General features: G+C 33.0%; 2 protein-coding genes across 5 annotated transcripts; one reads left to right on the top strand and one right to left on the bottom strand.

The window, feature by feature from the left end:
- Positions 1–3,547: 3,547 nt before the first annotated feature.
- Positions 3,548–10,323, bottom strand: LOC108574414 (multiple epidermal growth factor-like domains protein 10; the record flags this gene model as incomplete). Its single annotated transcript, XM_017936997.1, has 12 exons — positions 3,548–3,624; positions 4,864–5,013; positions 5,777–5,941; positions 6,113–6,232; positions 6,296–6,412; positions 7,006–7,293; positions 7,396–7,518; positions 7,985–8,107; positions 8,241–8,399; positions 9,136–9,276; positions 9,904–10,044; positions 10,173–10,323. Coding segments are annotated over 12 exons (1,749 nt in total), but the record flags the coding sequence as incomplete, so codon positions are not given.
- A 2,480-nt stretch (positions 10,324–12,803) lies between these two features.
- On the top strand, positions 12,804–16,867 carry LOC108574418. Of its 4 annotated transcripts, none has more exons than XR_001891415.1 (5): positions 12,804–12,900; positions 13,716–15,984; positions 16,049–16,170; positions 16,475–16,532; positions 16,636–16,867. XR_001891415.1 is itself a non-coding variant. In XM_017937004.1 (4 exons), exons 1-3 carry the CDS (start codon positions 12,873–12,875, stop codon positions 16,164–16,166), a joined length of 2,415 nt encoding a protein of 804 aa, XP_017792493.1. In that variant the 5' UTR covers positions 12,804–12,872; the 3' UTR covers positions 16,167–16,174; positions 16,636–16,866. The 4 variants fall into 4 exon arrangements, 2 of the variants coding, with proteins under 2 accessions (XP_017792493.1, XP_017792492.1); XR_001891416.1 differs by having other exon boundaries at positions 16,049–16,174; XM_017937004.1 differs by lacking the exon at positions 16,475–16,532 and having other exon boundaries at positions 16,049–16,174; positions 16,636–16,866.
- Positions 16,868–18,581: the final 1,714 nt, after the last annotated feature.

Here is an 18,581-nt window from a genome sequence, read left to right as displayed (position 1 = left end):
GTACCTTCGATTCGACATCGGATAATAAGATAGGGGAAATCAGTAAATGGATAGACGCTCTTTTTAGCCCATTGATTTTCAATTCCTTCCGTTGTGCTCCGCGAAATTTCACATTCAACGCTCCCGAACATTCCCTTTTCGTTTCCGTTATACATACAGCGATTTTCGCTAATATCGGGACACTTTTTCGAACGCTGTAAACTTTTTTCAAATTCGACCAATTCGTTCCGTTAACACACTTCTAACGTATAAGCAATTCGAATACCTTTGAACCATAGTTGAAAAAATTATTTAAAAGTATGCTAAGCTAGAAAAAGTTCTATTCGAGAAAACGAGTTTGTCGCACTTCGTTTGACCGGAGTATGCAATTAAATTGATTTTTCTACTTGGATTCGATCAAGATTATTATTATTCCCCGTTGAAACAAAGATTGTCACACTTGATACTTAACCCTTTCACCGCTATCGGAGCCTGTAGGCGTTTTGAAAATTTTCTCGGTGAGTTTTGGTACACTCTCGCCTTAATTCAACCCTTAAATTTTGCTTAAAATTCAATCCTTCGAGTACTCTCGCTTTAATTTAATAACAAAACTTTAAGAATGGTAAATTACAAATTTTCTACAATTTTTAAACGCCGAAACGAAAGATTTTGCCGATTATCCGCGAAAGGGTTAACAATGTACCGCGTGTCAAAGGTCAATTTAGTTAGCAGCTCGTTTAGTTGCATCGGTAACGCATTGCCATCAATGACTATGGTTACTAAATACGATGCATTAAGGGTAATCACGGATATTTCCACCTTAATCGAGCTACTCAGCATAACTCGAGTATTAGTAGCACATCTGCATTTATCGATCGTAATGACAGATAAGTTGATTACACCTATTGTACTCGTAAAGGCTTTCTGATTTATTAAGGTTCAGCGCAAGCTTGCTGAAATATCCCATCTAAAGGTAGGCTCATACTAAACCTCGTTACTTCATGATTCTTTTTCTAAGCTCGTATCTAAACTCGTCTCGTCTCGTTACGGATTTACTCTAGTCGAAGTTTTTAGCTTTTCGTCCATTCACATTTTTAGACACTCGATAATTGCCTCGAGTGTTACCAATTTAAATAATTCCTCAATTTATCCATTCAGACTGTGGCTCGCCTCGTCTTCCTCGAAATGTTGTCGAAGAGACATCGGAATCGTGTCGAAATAGTTTGAGCTTACTTTATCGTTGGTACACACTTGGTGCAAGATTTGCAGTGATTTTAAAGAGTGAAAAGAAAAAAGTTTAAGAAGCGATTTTTCATTTAACAAAAATTTAACGTCCATTTTAGTTACAAACATTTAAGAAATCGGTTTCAAAGCGAGGCCTGACAATCCGTCGTGGATTTTATTGTATACGTTTCATGTTATACTTGGTGGAAGAGTTACAGTGAGCTCGTAAAATTGGGCAGGTCTGAAAGGATACGAAATTCGATCGCCGAAACAACAATTTGGGTGAGATAAGGAGCTCGAGTCTCTTTTAAGATTCGTACGAAGTCCACTCGGTACTGGTTCTTCCATTGCAGTATATTTAAAAAAGTGATAACAGCGGGAAAAAATGTGGACTTCGATTTTCGTTGCAAGAAACTCCATTCTGGCGGATGCGAAACGAGCCACTTAACCCTCATCCGTCCCTCGTGTCAATTTCACACATTTTTCCGATAAAAAATTGTATTATTCAGCTATTTGTAGAAAAAAAATTTTCTTTATTTTCTACATTTAATAGAAATCTTTTCATTTAATTGATTTTTTACCTTTGTGTCAAATTAACACCGAGGGTCCTATTAAGATGCGAAACTGAGGGATGGGTGAGGGTTAAGGGGTCTTCCTACGCGAATATTTTGCTTACCTCTACTGACTTGACTCGTTGGACGGACGATCAGATGGCGAACAACGCTTATACCTCACGACCATAGCTTTACAGAAAATATATTCATTTTGCGAGAGTATCTGGAAATCGTCACTTCCACCTGAACCCTCAGTTCCTTTCAACCGTACATTACTTATCCAAAATATGTAAATTAGCTAGCTCTTTGGCCTGAAGGATCTTCATCATAAATAATCTCCTTGCCAAAGGAACAAACTTTTCGAAACACTACCTCCACCCTATCGATAACCAATCAAAATCCTGACACTCACACCCTCGCAGCAGAATATTAATCCTTGAGCATGAACTGGAATCAGAGAAAAACTCGAAATTTCAGGCAATAAACTTCATACTAATTTCGTTCTTGTGTTAATCAAAATAAAGACGATTTTAATTTAACAAGTGTTCGATTTGTTACCTTTTCACGGGTTCGCGACAGTAACAGCAAGAAAACGAACCTAACGAGACCGCATAATACCATTTATTATCATTGTTTTGTATTGAGAAATTATACTAATGTTGGTTATTATACTATTATAGTGAAATAGGCTGACGAGAATGTTAATCGTGATTGGTGTTCGTGAGTTGATGGAATAGTTTTTCTCTGAATCATTTGTCAGTGTAGGAGATAAACTTGATTGATTATATGTATAAAACTGATATTACGTTCTGAAACATTTGATTAATTATTGAGCAGAATGTTCGAAATACACAAAAACTTTCTTATACTCGCTTATGATATTTCAATGTTGATAACGCATTTACCAGGGGCCAACGTTAAGGTGTTAGAGATAAGAGGGAGTACTATATTCTGTGCTGATATTGACAAATTAAAACAACCACTTACCTGACATAGGAGAACTATCGTAATCGTGGAAAGAAGAAAATAATGTTATTCACATTGCAAATAGAATATAACGTATTATTATTTTTAAATAAACGAGTGATACATTAATTATAATAACAGTAATATTTTTTTTTCTCGCTGTCTCATTTATGAGAATAAAGCTGAATTTTTATACGATGATATACGTATTATTTAAAGTACTAAAATAAATAACAAACTGGAAAAAATGCTGTTAAATTTTCAAGCATTTCTTCTCGTTACGCGACATGAATAATAGACGTTGAAAATGCTATTGTAGTATACATATGCAAAAAGATTCATTCTACGAATATTTACCATAAATTTGAATCAAGGGAACAGGCGTGAAGTGATTAACGAAAATGTACAGAAACATTAACACACGAAATGATTCATGATGTGAACAGAATTTGCTTTGATATACATACCTAATACATACAATCGAACGTGTTCCTCAATAAGTAGGTTATCAAATGCAAATATATTTATCTTATTTTACGTCGCTACAAGATTTATTTTATATTGTAAGTAAATTTTTCATTTGAAATGTTTACGATAAATTAAATTACAGTTTAGTTAGTTGTCACTGTGTTTAACAATTTATAAATATTACTGTTACGACTCTACGATGATTTAATATTATATTATAAACTCGTGAACTTATGTCATACTTGAACACTAAAAATTCTATAATATTTTCGCTATAAAAGAAATTATGAATTTCAATGTAAATTTCTGCATTATTACTTGATACAATGTGTGTAATGTAATGAGAGTTCAGTCATGCTTTGTTAAATTAAAAAATTTATCATCCACAGTAATATTGGTATCAACCCCATAGTATTGATCCTAATGCTACCATCTGAAAAAAAAAAATAATATAATGTATAATATGTATACACATTATTTGACTCGATCAAGCCAAACATTATGTGAAGTAATTAAAATTTATAATACATTGCTTCTCTACGTATCAAGACACATACAGTGATCTCCAAAACTCACAGAGAAGAAAACAACGACATTCATGTCGAAAATTTTTTTAAATATAGTATAACAAGCATAAGGAACACTGTGCACACATACACACGAATAAAGAAAACTATAAAAATTGAAGAAAAATAAGTTAAACTTATATTAAAAATTTAAAGGATTATGTTAAAACTGTGCGCCGAGTGTCAGTTTACATCTTCAGGAGTGTCGTTGGTATTAAGGATCATTATACACCCCATGTCTTAAGAAACCCTACATTCGTTGGTGTAGAGAGGATTGCTCGATCACGGGGATATTTCCAAATGCGAATAACTAGAAAACGAAGCCTCAAACGGAATTTTCTTACTCTTAATTTTCGTCTCATTTTAACTTAGAGAATCACTCCTCAAATTTTCTACAATTACCGAACACTCTACATAAAAATATAAATTTATAAAGTATTTCCACTTATCGAATACCTTCATATTTTTGTAAAAAATAATTTTATTCTCGTCTAATTTAAAACTAATGATAAAATGTAAAGGATTTCCTTATTCATTACGACTCGTACAATAAAGTGCTTTAAAAAGAAGCGTTAAATTCAAAGGGCAAGATAATGCAACGAGTAACGTCTTCAACTTTCAATTTTTTGTATGTTCAACGTTAAAATACGAAATAATTCTTATTTGCTCCCTTAAATATGGCCTCCTGCATTGTTTCACATTTAAGCGAAAAATGAGATAAAAATGTAACAGTAAAAGAAGCTTAATGCAAAGATACGATAAGCAATGGCGGAATTATAGCCGCAAGAAATACCTTCATTTCTTGCGTTTCTTTTACAAAAAAAGACTCCTGTGTGAGATAGGGCTTACGTCGTCTTGCGAATATATTTTATCAAGTTGTGCAATCGTAACGCTTGCAACGCAGCTGAAAATGAGGTATGTGAACAGTTGAAAGGTAATTGCAAACTCATTACCTTACCGCACTGGAGAGTTTTACGAGCAATCCAAAAAACCATCGGTTAAAGCTTCGACCTCTTGTTCTTTCTTTTTTTTTTTTCTCTTTCGCATCGTCGGAAGTGAAATACAGGGAAAATTTACCCGATCGGTCACGAGTCAAGGTTACTTACCGTTAATGTTGTAACGTTGAATTTCTTTGCACACAGTATTATTTACTTGAATGTAACCCGAATCGCATGCGCACCGACCATTCTTGCAGACCACTCGATCGCCGGAATCCAGATAACATTCCGCAAGATTCATGCAGCTCATACCGAGAACTGAAACAATCCGGTTAATAAAAATAATTTTATTAGTTTAGATACAAATTTATACAAGAAAACTTGAATATCGTGTAACAAACTTTCGTCAATATGTAATATGTGTATGTATATTCAAGCAATAAATCAACATCAGAATCACAACTTTCATATACAGGACGAGGCATCCTAATTCGACTACTTCGTTGCATGGTGAATACACAGGATGTATCATGTAAAGCAGCCCTCCTAATTATCTTCTCTAGCTATGATAGTTCGAAAAAAATTTGGATACGTAATTTAAATGGTTTCAAAGGGCGAATAAGATGGAAGAAAAATTTGTTTGATGGAAGAAATGGGAAAAAATAAAAGGAAATTTCACGTGTGACTTGAAATTTTCGTGAAATTGAATGCAAGTTTGAAAAGTAATAAATAATTTTGTCCAAATATGTTTATCACTCTCATCTTTCATAACGATTTTCACTCTTTAAACCTAAAATAATTTTTCGAATACTACCAATGTTTCGTTAATATTGATACTTATCACTTCGGGATGTTCCCTTGTTAGGCGAAGTATGCTAACTTCGTCAGAAAGTATATTCCAAGAAAGAGGATAGTACAAGTGAGATTATTATTACGCTAAATTAAATTGCAATAAAATAAACGTATCCTTTGTGAGTAGCTTCACAAGTTTATCTTAAAAAAAAAAACTCCTATAAATATTATCAATAAAACCTACAATTTTCAAGTGTCCTATGTACGTACGTATATTTTGTATTTTTACCTCTACGTTTATGACATCTGAGGTAGTTGTAGTGATAGCCTTCGGCACAAGCACACGTTGAGTTTGTTGTATTGGAAATCGAGTTATCGACGTGTAAACAAACTGCATTTGGTAACTCAGCAGAACATTGAATATCTTTTTCACAAGAGTCCCCATACGCTGCAACTGAAAAGAAAATTTATCGCTTTGTTGACATAATTATTACATACCATTTTATATCTGGATTTTATTCATTCGGAAATGGTATAGTTGTATTAACATGTTTTTTTCTTATACATGAATAAAATGAACATTCTTTCAGTGTTGTTATACATTGATTCTAATTAACATATGTACCTGGTAGACATGAATTAATTGACTCGGCGACGTAGCCTATTAGACAATAACAATGACCCACTCTACATTCTGAATTCTCTGGTTTGCAATCAGTATCGTTGTCGCAAGAGCTAGCGATACCTTGAAAAGAAAAGGGGTTTTAACAACATGTTCGTCTTTACAACGAAGAATCGTTAAAATTACCTGGTAAACATTGATCGTTGGATAGATAGTAATACTTTCGACAAGTACAAACATTGTTTGCACATTCTGCATTCTTCGTAGTGCAATCCATGTCAGTTTCACACACCGATCCAATACCTAGGCGAAAATTGAGTATATATTTTTATATCAATGGTTAAAATAATATTTTCGTTAATGTTAGGTCGTCCAATAAGTTCGTGCCGCGATGTGTTTTGTATTTCAAGTTACTTTCGAGAAATGAATCTGTTCAGTTGGAAAAGTTGAGAGAAGCGGTGAACACATCGAGGACTCTTTAATCGAAAAAAAGTGATTTTTCTTCCGAACTGCATATGGCACAAAATGTGCAAAAAAAGATTATGCGAATTCAGTTGGGAAATTTTATCACACACCCGTCAGATTACCATCGGTTTCGCGGATTGCAACATTTTTTCGCGTGTTTGACAGTATTGACTCTACGAGAGATAACGTTGAAAAGTATTTGAATAAAAACCGAAGAAATTTTATAGCGATGGTATAATGACTTTGCCAAAAAGATGGGATGATATTGTGGAGCGACGTATATTTGGAACATTGATCTAAACGGCACATTTATAAACGGTACGAACTAAACTGAACGACCTAATAAATATAATTACAAATATTTCCGTAAATAAACTGTTTTGTTCGTATATCTATAAACAGCAAAGAAATTTAGGTGAAGTGCATCTTACCTGCTGAAAAATGTATACAATCGGTTTTATTGAAATTCGGATGAGTTCCATCTGGACAGGAACAGAAATTGTCTTTACAGTGCAGTTTAGTATCCGTTTCGTTAATATAACAATCTATATCTTTGTGACATGTTTCACTTATCCCCCTTTTTGTCCAACAAAATAATTCGCTTTCGACAAACCGAGAATTCTCGTTGCATACGCAATTGTTGTTCTCGCAAATAGCATCCGGACCAAAAACGTGACAATTTATATCACTGTTACAATAACTGTTATATTTCTTTGTTGCTGCAATACACAAAAGATATTACCGCTTACAATAAGATGGAACTGAATCAGTTATTTCTCACGAACAATTTCACAATTGATATTTCGAAAATCGTGTTTCACCTTTTTCACATTTCTGATTATTCTTTGAAACAGCTCTGTCCAATTCGCAGTTCCATATACCGTTGCGACATTCTGAATACTCGATATTAGGCTCGTCTCCAGGTTGACATGATTCTCCAAGTTCTGTAACAGCAGAAAACATTTCAAAAATTAGAGAAAATTTTGCACATACACAAATTTTTCAGTTACTTAAAATTTTGCAGATACGTAAATTTTCCAATTACTTAAAATTTTGCAGATACATAGATTTTTCAGTTACTTAAAATTTTTCAGCTACCTAAAATTCTCCAGTTACTTAAATTTTGCAAAAACTCTACAAAACAAACGGCAATGAAAGTGTATTTAAATTATTAGTATTTAATGCAATTGTAAATCTCTCGTAACACCTTCAAATATTTTTCACTGTCGCGTGGACGTAAACGTGAATTTTTATCACGTTGATTAACAAATGTGGAACAATTTTCCGTTTGAACAATATACGGGGTGCTGTACGCAAGCAAGCTATTTGTAGCTTTCAACATTTTAACAAAGTATCGTTAAATACCTGATACGTTTAAAGCTTTTCACAGAGAAAAAACATTTCTCTTACCTGGAACACATTTATTTGATTCTTCGTTAAAAAAATGTGCACGTTTGCAAATACAGGTTCCTGAAGGTTCGCAAAATGCATCTCCTAAATCTTTGCAATCTGCATCCACCGTACACTTAGTTACTGTAAACAAAAAGCAAGCACTTTATTTTCATAATTTTTTTTTTTCTCATATTAATGAAAAATATTTTCAAAGCAAGCACTTTATTTTCATAATTTTTTTTTTCTCATATTAATGAAAAATATTTTCACAAACCTGTACTAGTTGGGTCACTTTTTTGTAAAATATTGTTATTATTCAAGAATTCAGACACTGTATTATTTTCTTCTAACGCGCATGTGTTATCATATTGGCAATTCGCAGCGTTATTAAATTGCTTGCAATCGTTATCAATGACACATTTATCCCTAACACCTGTGCAACAGAAATATTAGAATCATGGAATTTAATAACTACTACTCTTAAATAGCAGTGACGACGATGGCAAAAATATTCATAGTAGAATTGCTTAAATCAAGGGTAAAGTAGTTTTAAGCTTTATTCTAATTTCTACTTCACAATGCATTACGAATGAAAAGTGTGGCTTATTTTAAAAATAAGATAACGAACAATTGAAAATTAATTAAAAATTTATACTTCAAATTAATGGAATGTAATATATTATAATTAGTATATGTTTTTTTTTTACTGTGTGATTCTGACGACTTGGATAGAACACTGTTGTTTCCTACTGAGCATTGATTCTTTTAAATGCAATCATACTTTTTTTTTTCTCGCACAAATTAATTCTTTTCATTATTCTGCGTATAAAAGTATGAAGTTAGATCGTAGAAAAGTGAATACTTTACGGGATATACGACATTGTACGTAAAAAATGTACTTTCTTACAATTAGCATTTAAACGTCCAATACGAGTTCTAGGAACTACTGATATCGTATTTACAATTTACTATCGTCTTCATGCCCGCTGTTTACATTTCATAACATTTCGACGTACGTTTCAGTCAGTTGACCATTACTTATCAAAAAGTATCCCGGATAACAAACGGTACGTCGCCTTTTGCAAATAACGCAAAAGTTCGTTCGTTCATATGTTCCATTTCACCAACTTGCACTCTTTAGAGTTATAAAAAGTGAAGAAATCACCTACCTTTCGCTGCCGGACGACAACTTCTGTATTCTCGTTGATAAAAGTTAGAGCTACATTTGCAAATTCCATTAACGCAAGACATTGCATTGAAGACACCGTGTGTATAGCAATCGTAGTCCTTGCGACATTTCTCAGACAATCCTAGAAGAACGTATATTTTATAAAGAACCAGTAGTATCGTTTAGACCATGCGTGTCCAACATTTCGGCTCGCCCGGGCCACATTGAGCGAAGAGGAATCCCCTCGAGCCACACACCAAAAATACATACAATATACAGTTAACAATAAGTAACAAAACTTCCTTCGTTATTTTATATTTTTTATTGTAGAAAAATATCGCTAAAAATCACGTGATAACCCTTTGCACTCTGAATTCTTTTTTCTTTCCAATAACTCCGCATTATTTTAAGTGTTTTATTTAGAAAGTACTTCAAAGGACAATTGGTTGATAGGAAGCAATGTAAACAATTGCTTCGTTACATTTATACGACACTCTTCTGTAACAATTGCACTTTCTTCTTTTTTACAAAAAAGGGTCACGTATGTACGTGTAATCGTGATTATCTAAATGTAAAAAGAAATATTGCGAAATATAACACATGTTTAAACTGGCAATTTAAAAATGTCGAGTCACACTCGACAAAGGAGCGCAAAGGGTTAAATATTTACTATCCTGTGATTACCAGCTCTTCAGGGCTTCACGAAGCCCGCGGGGCCACGGTTTGGACACGCCTGATTTGTACAGTACTGCCAAGTTCGACAATATACCTGAATACTCGTTACAACGTCCGTGCATATAATAATATCCTTCAGAACATACGCAAGTTTTCTTCATGCAAAATGCACCGCTGAACAAATACCTGGAGCACTGTATCGATTCTTCGCAATCATCGCCGTACCTTCTAGCAACTGTTAATGTTACAGAAAACAAGGACAATTTAAATACGCGGCGTAACAGGAGTTCCGTTAATTATTTGATCCGGGGGGATAATTATCAATTTACCGTGTATTTTGTACGAATATTATCGGTAATTTACCTTTAATGCACGACGTCATATTTCCATTGTAAATATAACCAGAAGGACATTGACATGTTCCATCGACGCAGCTACTTAGATTCACATAACAGTCCGCACTTGTTTCACATTTCCAATCAACAATATCGTTTACGAATACATTTCGATCGGTAATGTACGGTTCCTGTGCTTCGGCATTGTACGACGATACTGAAATCGTGAATTAGAAACTTTTCATTGACAACGTATTGATAACAAGTGTCGTTGAAAGTTAGCGTAGACGGTGGTTGTTGAAAATTGATTTTCTAAAAGTTCGTGCGTTCAAGAGCGAAATTTGAACGCTGCTGCAAAATGTCTAACGTCGATGAAATTGCAGTATACTTTCGAGGAATTGAGTTTTACATAAGTATTAGGACAACCATGAGCAGACATTACAAAATGATTAAGATACTGAAAAAAATGACTCACTCTCGAATCTCACGATACGAGTACATACGATAAAACCTCTAAATATCTATCTTCATTTAAGGTAACGTCGTAAAAATATGCGTTCTCATAGTGTGTTATTATTTATGCCATACGAAACATTCGCAAGAAATTGAATTTGTGAATTGTACGTAGTGGAACTTATTTCATTAACCGGTTTCATATAATATAAAAGGGATTATAGCTGTCAATTTAAGAAAATTCGTGGTATCATTGTTACGTGAAAATCGTTGAAAATTTTGAAAATCTATTTAAGTCATCACATTGTTAATAAAAAATAATGAAACTTTATCCTCTTCTATTTTTCTCACAAATCTACAAAAATGTTGGAAACTAATAGCGTGAAGACTTTGCATATTTTTAGTGATACGCGGTACTAACTTTGTCAACGAAATGTAATTTAAATCGCGTGATACTTTCAAATATAACAGGTGTTCTAATAATTACGAATGACAGTGTACGTACATGCACGCACATACACAGAAACTTAATGTAAAATTGTGGTTTTGTGAAATAAAATGGAATTAATAGAAGCTTGAATTTTGTATAAATATTTCAATGAGATGCGTAATTTTATAAAAATTCTTACCAGCGTGGAAAATATACAGCGTGCAAAGTAGATGGCGAACTATATGTGGAATATGTACCATGTTGTTACTCTGTTTCTAATTGAAACATGTGATCATGCGGCACGACGTTCATCTACGTCTTTTATCAGGTAAACGATATCTGATAGAAAATGAACACCTGCATTGTTATCGAAGAAGAATTGAATTATCTAAGAAAAGAGTTCTGTAGAAGACGTTTAGTTTACTATCCGTTACACCATCAAATAAAGAAAACGATTCTTCAGAGTTTTACTTCAAAATTCAAATACAGAATATTCATTCCTGGCATTTTTGAAAAATGACGAAGATAAGCGATGAATTGAAGCATACAAGTAGATTTTATTATTTCGTATCCGCTAGTTAACGATTTATCCAGATTTTTGCGCAATCAAATTTATTGATGTATTATAAATAGAGCAAGGAATTGCAATCGCAATCTTTGCATGATAATGATTACTGTATCTATAATTTTCATATAGGACGTAAAGATACACATGAATAATAGTAAATAAGAACAATAAACTGTAATATTTAGTTAGATGTTTGAAAGTGTATAAACAATTCTTGAAACATAATTATGTTTAATTATGTAAAATATGAAAATTGTTTCAAATAAATACACGTATTGCTGTGTTTAAACGAGATGCATTCGAAAATATAAAAGTTTGTATACTACTTTGTTATTCAAACATATAAAAATTTGTGTACCGTTTTATTTGTAAAAAAAATATATGCTATTCTTTATTATTTAAAAATGTAAAAATTTGTGTACCGTTTTATTTGTAAAGAAATATGTACTATACTTTATTATTAAAAGATGTAGAAATGGCAGTGTGCATCAGATAAAATGTTACACGGTATTTTTTCGGAAACTATCAGAGATAACAAGTAAATTCTGTTTGCAATTTTTGACAACGGACTCTTTTCCATTGTCAAAAATTGCAAAAAGAGTATCCTCGCCTTTTTCACTGCTCAAAAATTCCAAAAAGAATTTCCTCGCCTCTATCACTGTCCAAAAATTGCAAAATGCATTTCCTCGTCTCCTTCGTTGCCCAAAAATTGCAAAAACAAATTTCCTCGCCTCTTTTATTACCAGAAAATTGCAAAACTATTTTTCCTCGCTGTCTTCGATAGGTTCCCTGAAAATAGCGTGTAACTCTTTATCTGATGCACACTGTATACACTAGAGCCGCGTTATTATTTTGAAAACGCTGTATCATTCTTAGACGCAGAAATTTACCGCTTAATTTTTATTCGTTTTCCTCACACATTGGCAGCTACCTTTCTAATAACGTTAATTAACATATCTTCGTTTTTCATCATTATAAACGAAAATGCGAAATATAAGGAAACGTATGGTTAACAAAACAATTAATAGAACAAGCAAGTTTCTTTACTGACAACGAGGATAAAATGATCGTGTGTGACCCGTGGAAGATATAACTTGACCTGGAGAGATCTTCCTCGAAGTATGAAGCTTGTGGTAGGAGAATTACATTTATCACTGAGGCGACCTTTTACTTTTCTTTATGCTAAACTTTGCCAGGTCGAGGTTAATTTGTACTTTTGCGTTCTTCGTTTAATGTTCTTTCTTTCTTAACAGCTAGTTTATAACTAATCGTTCACCATGAAAGAACAGTGGACCCTCAGTAAGGGTGAGTTTTCTTATTACTTTTATTACACATACATATTTTCTACGTATATACATTTTATTATGCAAATTTCATGTATTCATATATATATATTTACAATATTATACGGTGCAAGTATAATAGTTTATATAATAATTACGTAGATTTTCATCTTGCTCTAAGTACTCTTCCTCGCTATTTCACGTCCTATTTCATAATTCACATTAAAACACAATAGCTCTGTTGTAGGAAAATAAAAATGTTTGTAAAATATGTAAATAATAATTGGGAACATTTAACATTTTTAAAGTTACTTTTTAAATCTGACATTTACACTGTTGTTCGCTCTGAACAGATTGTAAATGCTTTACTAATTTAAATGAAAAGATCTACAAACTTTTATTGAACTTCAGTATTGCAAACATGTACAAGAAAATTGATCAAATGCTTCGATTAAAACTTTTCTCAAACATTTAACCTCGACTTCTTAACGAAATATTAATTTACGCTATTATAAGTTACTATTACTATCATAAAAATTAATATTCGTTCTTATCTTTGAAATTAAGAAAAATGTTTTATTATTTGATGTTAACGTTACAAACGTAGCGATTTATAAGAATATTTTAGCATGCTTTATTGCACGTTTCTGGCAAAACGGATTACAATAATGTGCAAAATTATGTAACACTAATGTTTCAAGTATTTAACTCGAGAAAATTTATTAATTTTTAAAGTGTATCGTTCTATTTCGGGCAACTTTATTCATTCATTTTTATTCATTCGTTTCAGTAGAGCATATTAACTAAAATTTTCTTCTTCAATATGATTTCTTACAGACAAACTTGTGACTGTAGAGGAAGGGTTAATTCCTAACGAGGAGAATCCTCGTGTGAAGGCTATACAAGCAAGCAATCGTAAATATTTAACGCAATGTGTCAAAATAATTCTCTACTTGGAATTGATTCTATTCGTTGCATGGGCATGTTACTCGATTTGGCAAACTTTTTACGTCCAATCGAATTACATGGACGTTGCAAGCAACGTTGCACAAATAAAATCGCAAAGTTTAAAGGGTCAAGATTGGACGTATGAAAAAAGTGGAAATCCATCCACGCAATTGTACGGTTCTGAATATATTTCGACAACCACGAAAAATCCATTGGAAGAAGAAACTGCATATTCGAGAGTCATTTCGGATATGAACGAAACTGAATCCTTTAATGAAGAAGTTACTATCGTTAATGCGATAGAAAATCCTGATACGGAAATAAACGAAGAGCACGATTTAATATTGTCAACAAGTAACGATAAGAAATTTACGTCACCGTACGTTGAAACTTCAACTGCGTTCAATGTTTATAATACTGCAGATAGAACGGAGAAGCAATTTGATGAAACTTCGGACGTTGATGAATCAAAAAATATCGATTCAGACATAACACAGTCGCAGGAAGACAGTTTACGTCCTGGTATTTTTGTAAACGATTCTGAAGCTGCGAATAGATTTGAAGATGATTCAAAAGAAGACGAAACGTCGATAAGGTATGATTACAGCACGAATGAAGAATCGAAAGATCCAGACAACACTAGCAAACAGGAATTTTTCCTACTTTTTTTACCAGTTCTGCAAAGTGGTTTGAAAAATACAGAACCGTTGGGAAATTCTGCTGAAAATAATAATGGAGAGGGGGCAGCTGTTACGACGGAAATGTCGCCAATTGAAATTGACAACATAGGAGGAATGTCGGAAGGCGAGTTAATTTCTGATAAAAATTCGAATAATTCCGAAGACATTCTTTGGTATGACAGAAGCTACTACGATACACATCTCCCGGAAAACCCTGAAACATTTGCAGATTCCAATGAATATCCCCAAGCAGAAGAAAGCAAGCATGAAGAACTGAAAGATCTAGATAGCACTAGCAAACAGGAATTTTTCCTACTTCTTTTACCAGTTCTGCAAAGTGGTTTGAGAAATACAGAACCATTGGAAAATTCTACGGGAAATAAAGACGGAGAAGGGGCAGATGTTACGATGGAAAAGTCACTAATTGAAGTGGATAACATAGAAGGAATATCAGAGGGCGAGTTAATTTCTGACGTAGATTCTAATATTTACAAAGACACTGTGATCTCTGACAGTAACTCCGAAGATAGAGATGTCCTGAAACAAGCTAAAAAATGTACAGATTCTAACGAGTATCCCCAGATAGAAGAAAGCAAGTATGAAGAAAAAGTAGAGGGAATATCAGAAGGCGAGTTAATTACTGATGAAAATTCGAATACTCACATGTTTACTGTGATCTCTGGCAGTAGCTCCGAAGGTAGAGATGTCCTGAAACAAGCTGAAATACTTAGAAATTCTAATAAATATCCCCAAACAGAAGAAAGCAAGCATGAAGAGAAAGTAGAGGGAATATCAGAAGGCGAGTTAATTTCTGATGAAAATTCGAATGCTCACATAATCATTGTGATCTCTGACAGTAGCTCCGAAGATAAAGATGTCTCGACAGAAGCTGAAATATTTACAGATTCTAATGCACATCTCCAAACAGAAGAAAGCAAGCATGAAGAGTCGAAAGATGCAGACACCCTTGGAAAAATGGAAGTTTTAGAGAACTTCGTACTTTTTGTTCCAATTCTACGAAATGCTTCGGGACATACAGAAGTATTAAAAAATTCTACTGAAAATAATAACAGAGAAAAGATCACTGTTACGTTGGTAAAGTTCCGAAATGAAATGGAAAGCACAGAAGGAAGATCAAAAGACGAGTCAACTTCTGATGAAAATTCGAGTATTTCCGAAGACGTTATCTACGAAGATACAAATATCTCGTCATACCCTGAAATATTTACACATTCTAATGAATATTCCCAAACAAAAAAAAGCATGCACGAAGAATGGAAGAATCTGGATAGCACTGGCACAGATGAGCTTTCTGACAGCAATGATCACTATAATGCACCACTTTCGGCAGAAAATTATGAAGACATCGACAGTTCGCAAAGTTCATCTTCTTTTTTCAATGGATTTTTTTCTAGTCGTAATCTTTTCAAAGATGTAGTGGCTTCCGATAAATACAAGATGGAAGCAGACTGGGCTCGGTATGTATTTTTATTAAAATGTTGAAAGCGTATTTAAAAAAAGAACTTTTTTTTTTCATTATAGGCGAATCATAAAGCTCTACGATCCCAGGGTAATAATAAGGACTAAAAATTATATAAATACGCATATGGAAAATAAAGACGAAAAATCAGAGGATAACGAAACCCCACAATTCAAATGATATTGTAAGTAAGTTCCAGCATAAAATTGCACAATTTATCAATAACGGTGTAAGTAATAAAGGAAAATTTAAGTGTATTTAAACAGTCTTATCACTGCTGAAGAATGCATAGAAAATAAATAGAAAATAATGTAGCTTGTTATGTGATTACTATTGTGCATGCAACATTAGTAAATCCTAACTCTAAACGGCAAAAACTCTTGATACGACGAGAACAACATTTTTAAATATTACGAGAAATTATATGTTCTTATAACATTTAAAAGAAATATGTTTATTTTACAATTAATACCCTACTGTTTTTATAGCCTTACTTTTAACAATGACCGATAATTTTTTGGGTGTAATTGAACCTATAATTTTATAGTAAGTTCTCGATACGTAAGAATAATTAACATGCAACTTAATATAATCTAACGTATAATTTTCTGATATATATTATTATTCTTATTCGATATTACTATTTTAGGAAGATCGCTAAGTACGTGTAGGAAGTGTGGTAATCCTGCGTCTACTCTGCGTAACTCAATTCGTGAGAGAGAAAACTTATTAACGCAGAAATTTCCAACTGTTAACGAACACGACCAACAACTGATAAAAAATGACATAGGCAAATATTTCCGTAGGTTAGAAATGTTAGCTGCTCCCATTGATAAATTGCACGAACAATATCTCCGTTCAAATGAGCTCAATGACGATTACATTTCCAAAGGAATCTGAAATCTATTATAAATTAACTTATACGTAGAGATAGATTGAACATTTAAAGAGATTGATAAATATATCTTCGTGCATTTTTTAATTGCTTTTGCGACTTATGTAACTTATTGTATATACCGTGCAAAATATATGAAAATAATTTAAGAAGTGCTGTGCGTTCGTTTATTTTATTTAATCTGCATTCGATTTGCTTCATGCCTTACACGTGCTCACTTATAATTACAAATATCATTCATAAAGGTTGCTACGATTTGACAAAATCATGTCGCAGAATAATTAATGCATCATTCGCACAACTGCGCATGGGCCTTGAACTTATTTATGCTAATATGTAACGATTTACACCGGAGTTAGTCTGATAACATTTCTATACGTTGCCTAAAAGGCAATTACAATTGGTTGGTCAACGATTACGAACTGGTGAAGTAGGTCAGTCTTACCATGTTTTTGAGGGAGATCCTTATCAGAGAACGCATATAACCCTTCTAACTTTTTATGATGTACTATAAATTGAATACCTTTATTCGAAGAATAAATACGGTACTCGTATTTTCTGTTACACTAATTGCAAGGAGATCGAATGGAAGATTGTTCTGCTTTTTTCCCGTAGTATTCCATGATTTCTACAATATCACGTTTTACTACGAAGTTGATTTACAATCATCCGATTGTACGTATACACTTACGCATTGTAACTGTGTCGTCGACAGGGTGCGAAAAAGTTAAGGAAACATTTGAAGAAGCAACTAGAAAAACTGCTACTCGTATACATCGAATCGACTAAATTTAGGTTCCAGTACATTTTTATGATACTTATTTAGTGCACACCTTACAATACACAACACTTAAAAATTCTGGTTCTTTAATGACTTTCTGCTATTTTTATAAGTTCCAAAGGTTAACATATTCTGTTTCAGTTCAGGTAAAGCACGATATGCAACAACCAAGTAACACGAGTCCTGAGTTGAGCTTCATCCATTTAAATGTACTTCAGAATTGATTTCAAAATGTTAAATCTATCTTATATTCTGGTTCGTATCGTGTTAGATTTACATACAAACTCCTACTAAACATAAGGTATATGAACGTAAATATTGATCATGTAATTATATGATTTAATTTCGTATTAGCGATATTGCAACAATCGAATTTTGTGTTGTATACATATACAAAATTTTCGGCAACCATTGATAGAAAATTTAAGGGCTGATTCTGCAAACCAGAACAAGACGACAATCAAGAATAACGAAATTGCGCTTAAGGCGTCGTTTTTTAATTATTAACATTTAAAAATATCCCTGCGTGCGAGCAAACTTTTTTACACCAAGAAATGTGGGACACGTCAAGACAGGGGGGAACAGTGATCTTCAGAATCAACGACAGAAAGAAAAACTGTGACGTTAACGGCACTATGACATTATAAAGGTAAAGAAACTAAAAAAAAAGAATTGAAACTACAATAAAAAAAATACAAATTATTTTTCATTGTTTAAATGATTCTATATATATTTTCTTTATTTACTTACATTTATAATTTAAAAATTAGTTCTCTTTCTCACTGTAATAGTAAATAGGACCAAGTTCAAGTAGAGTATACTTTAACCTTCCATTTCCAGTTTTAAAGGACGTACAAAATTAGTCTGTCACGGTACAATTAGGAACGGATACAAGGATACGATGATAAGATTCCACACA

The sequence above is a fragment of the Habropoda laboriosa genome, unplaced genomic scaffold (assembly GCF_001263275.1).
Source record: "Habropoda laboriosa isolate 0110345459 unplaced genomic scaffold, ASM126327v1 scaffold214, whole genome shotgun sequence".
Lineage (NCBI taxonomy): Eukaryota > Metazoa > Arthropoda > Insecta > Hymenoptera > Apidae > Habropoda > Habropoda laboriosa.
Note: the sequence above shows the minus strand (reverse complement) of the source record. Positions and strands in the feature narration are given on the sequence as shown.

Excerpts from the sequence above, each read along its gene's own strand:
- LOC108574418 (XM_017937004.1), top strand. The coding sequence starts at position 12,873 with ATGAAAGAACAGTGGACCCTCAGTAAGG. Across the intron at positions 12,901-13,715 it reads ACAGTGGACCCTCAGTAAGG|ACAAACTTGTGACTGTAGAG; the intron begins GTGAGTTTTCTT and ends GATTTCTTACAG. Across the intron at positions 15,985-16,048 it reads ATGGAAGCAGACTGGGCTCG|GCGAATCATAAAGCTCTACG; the intron begins GTATGTATTTTT and ends TTTTCATTATAG.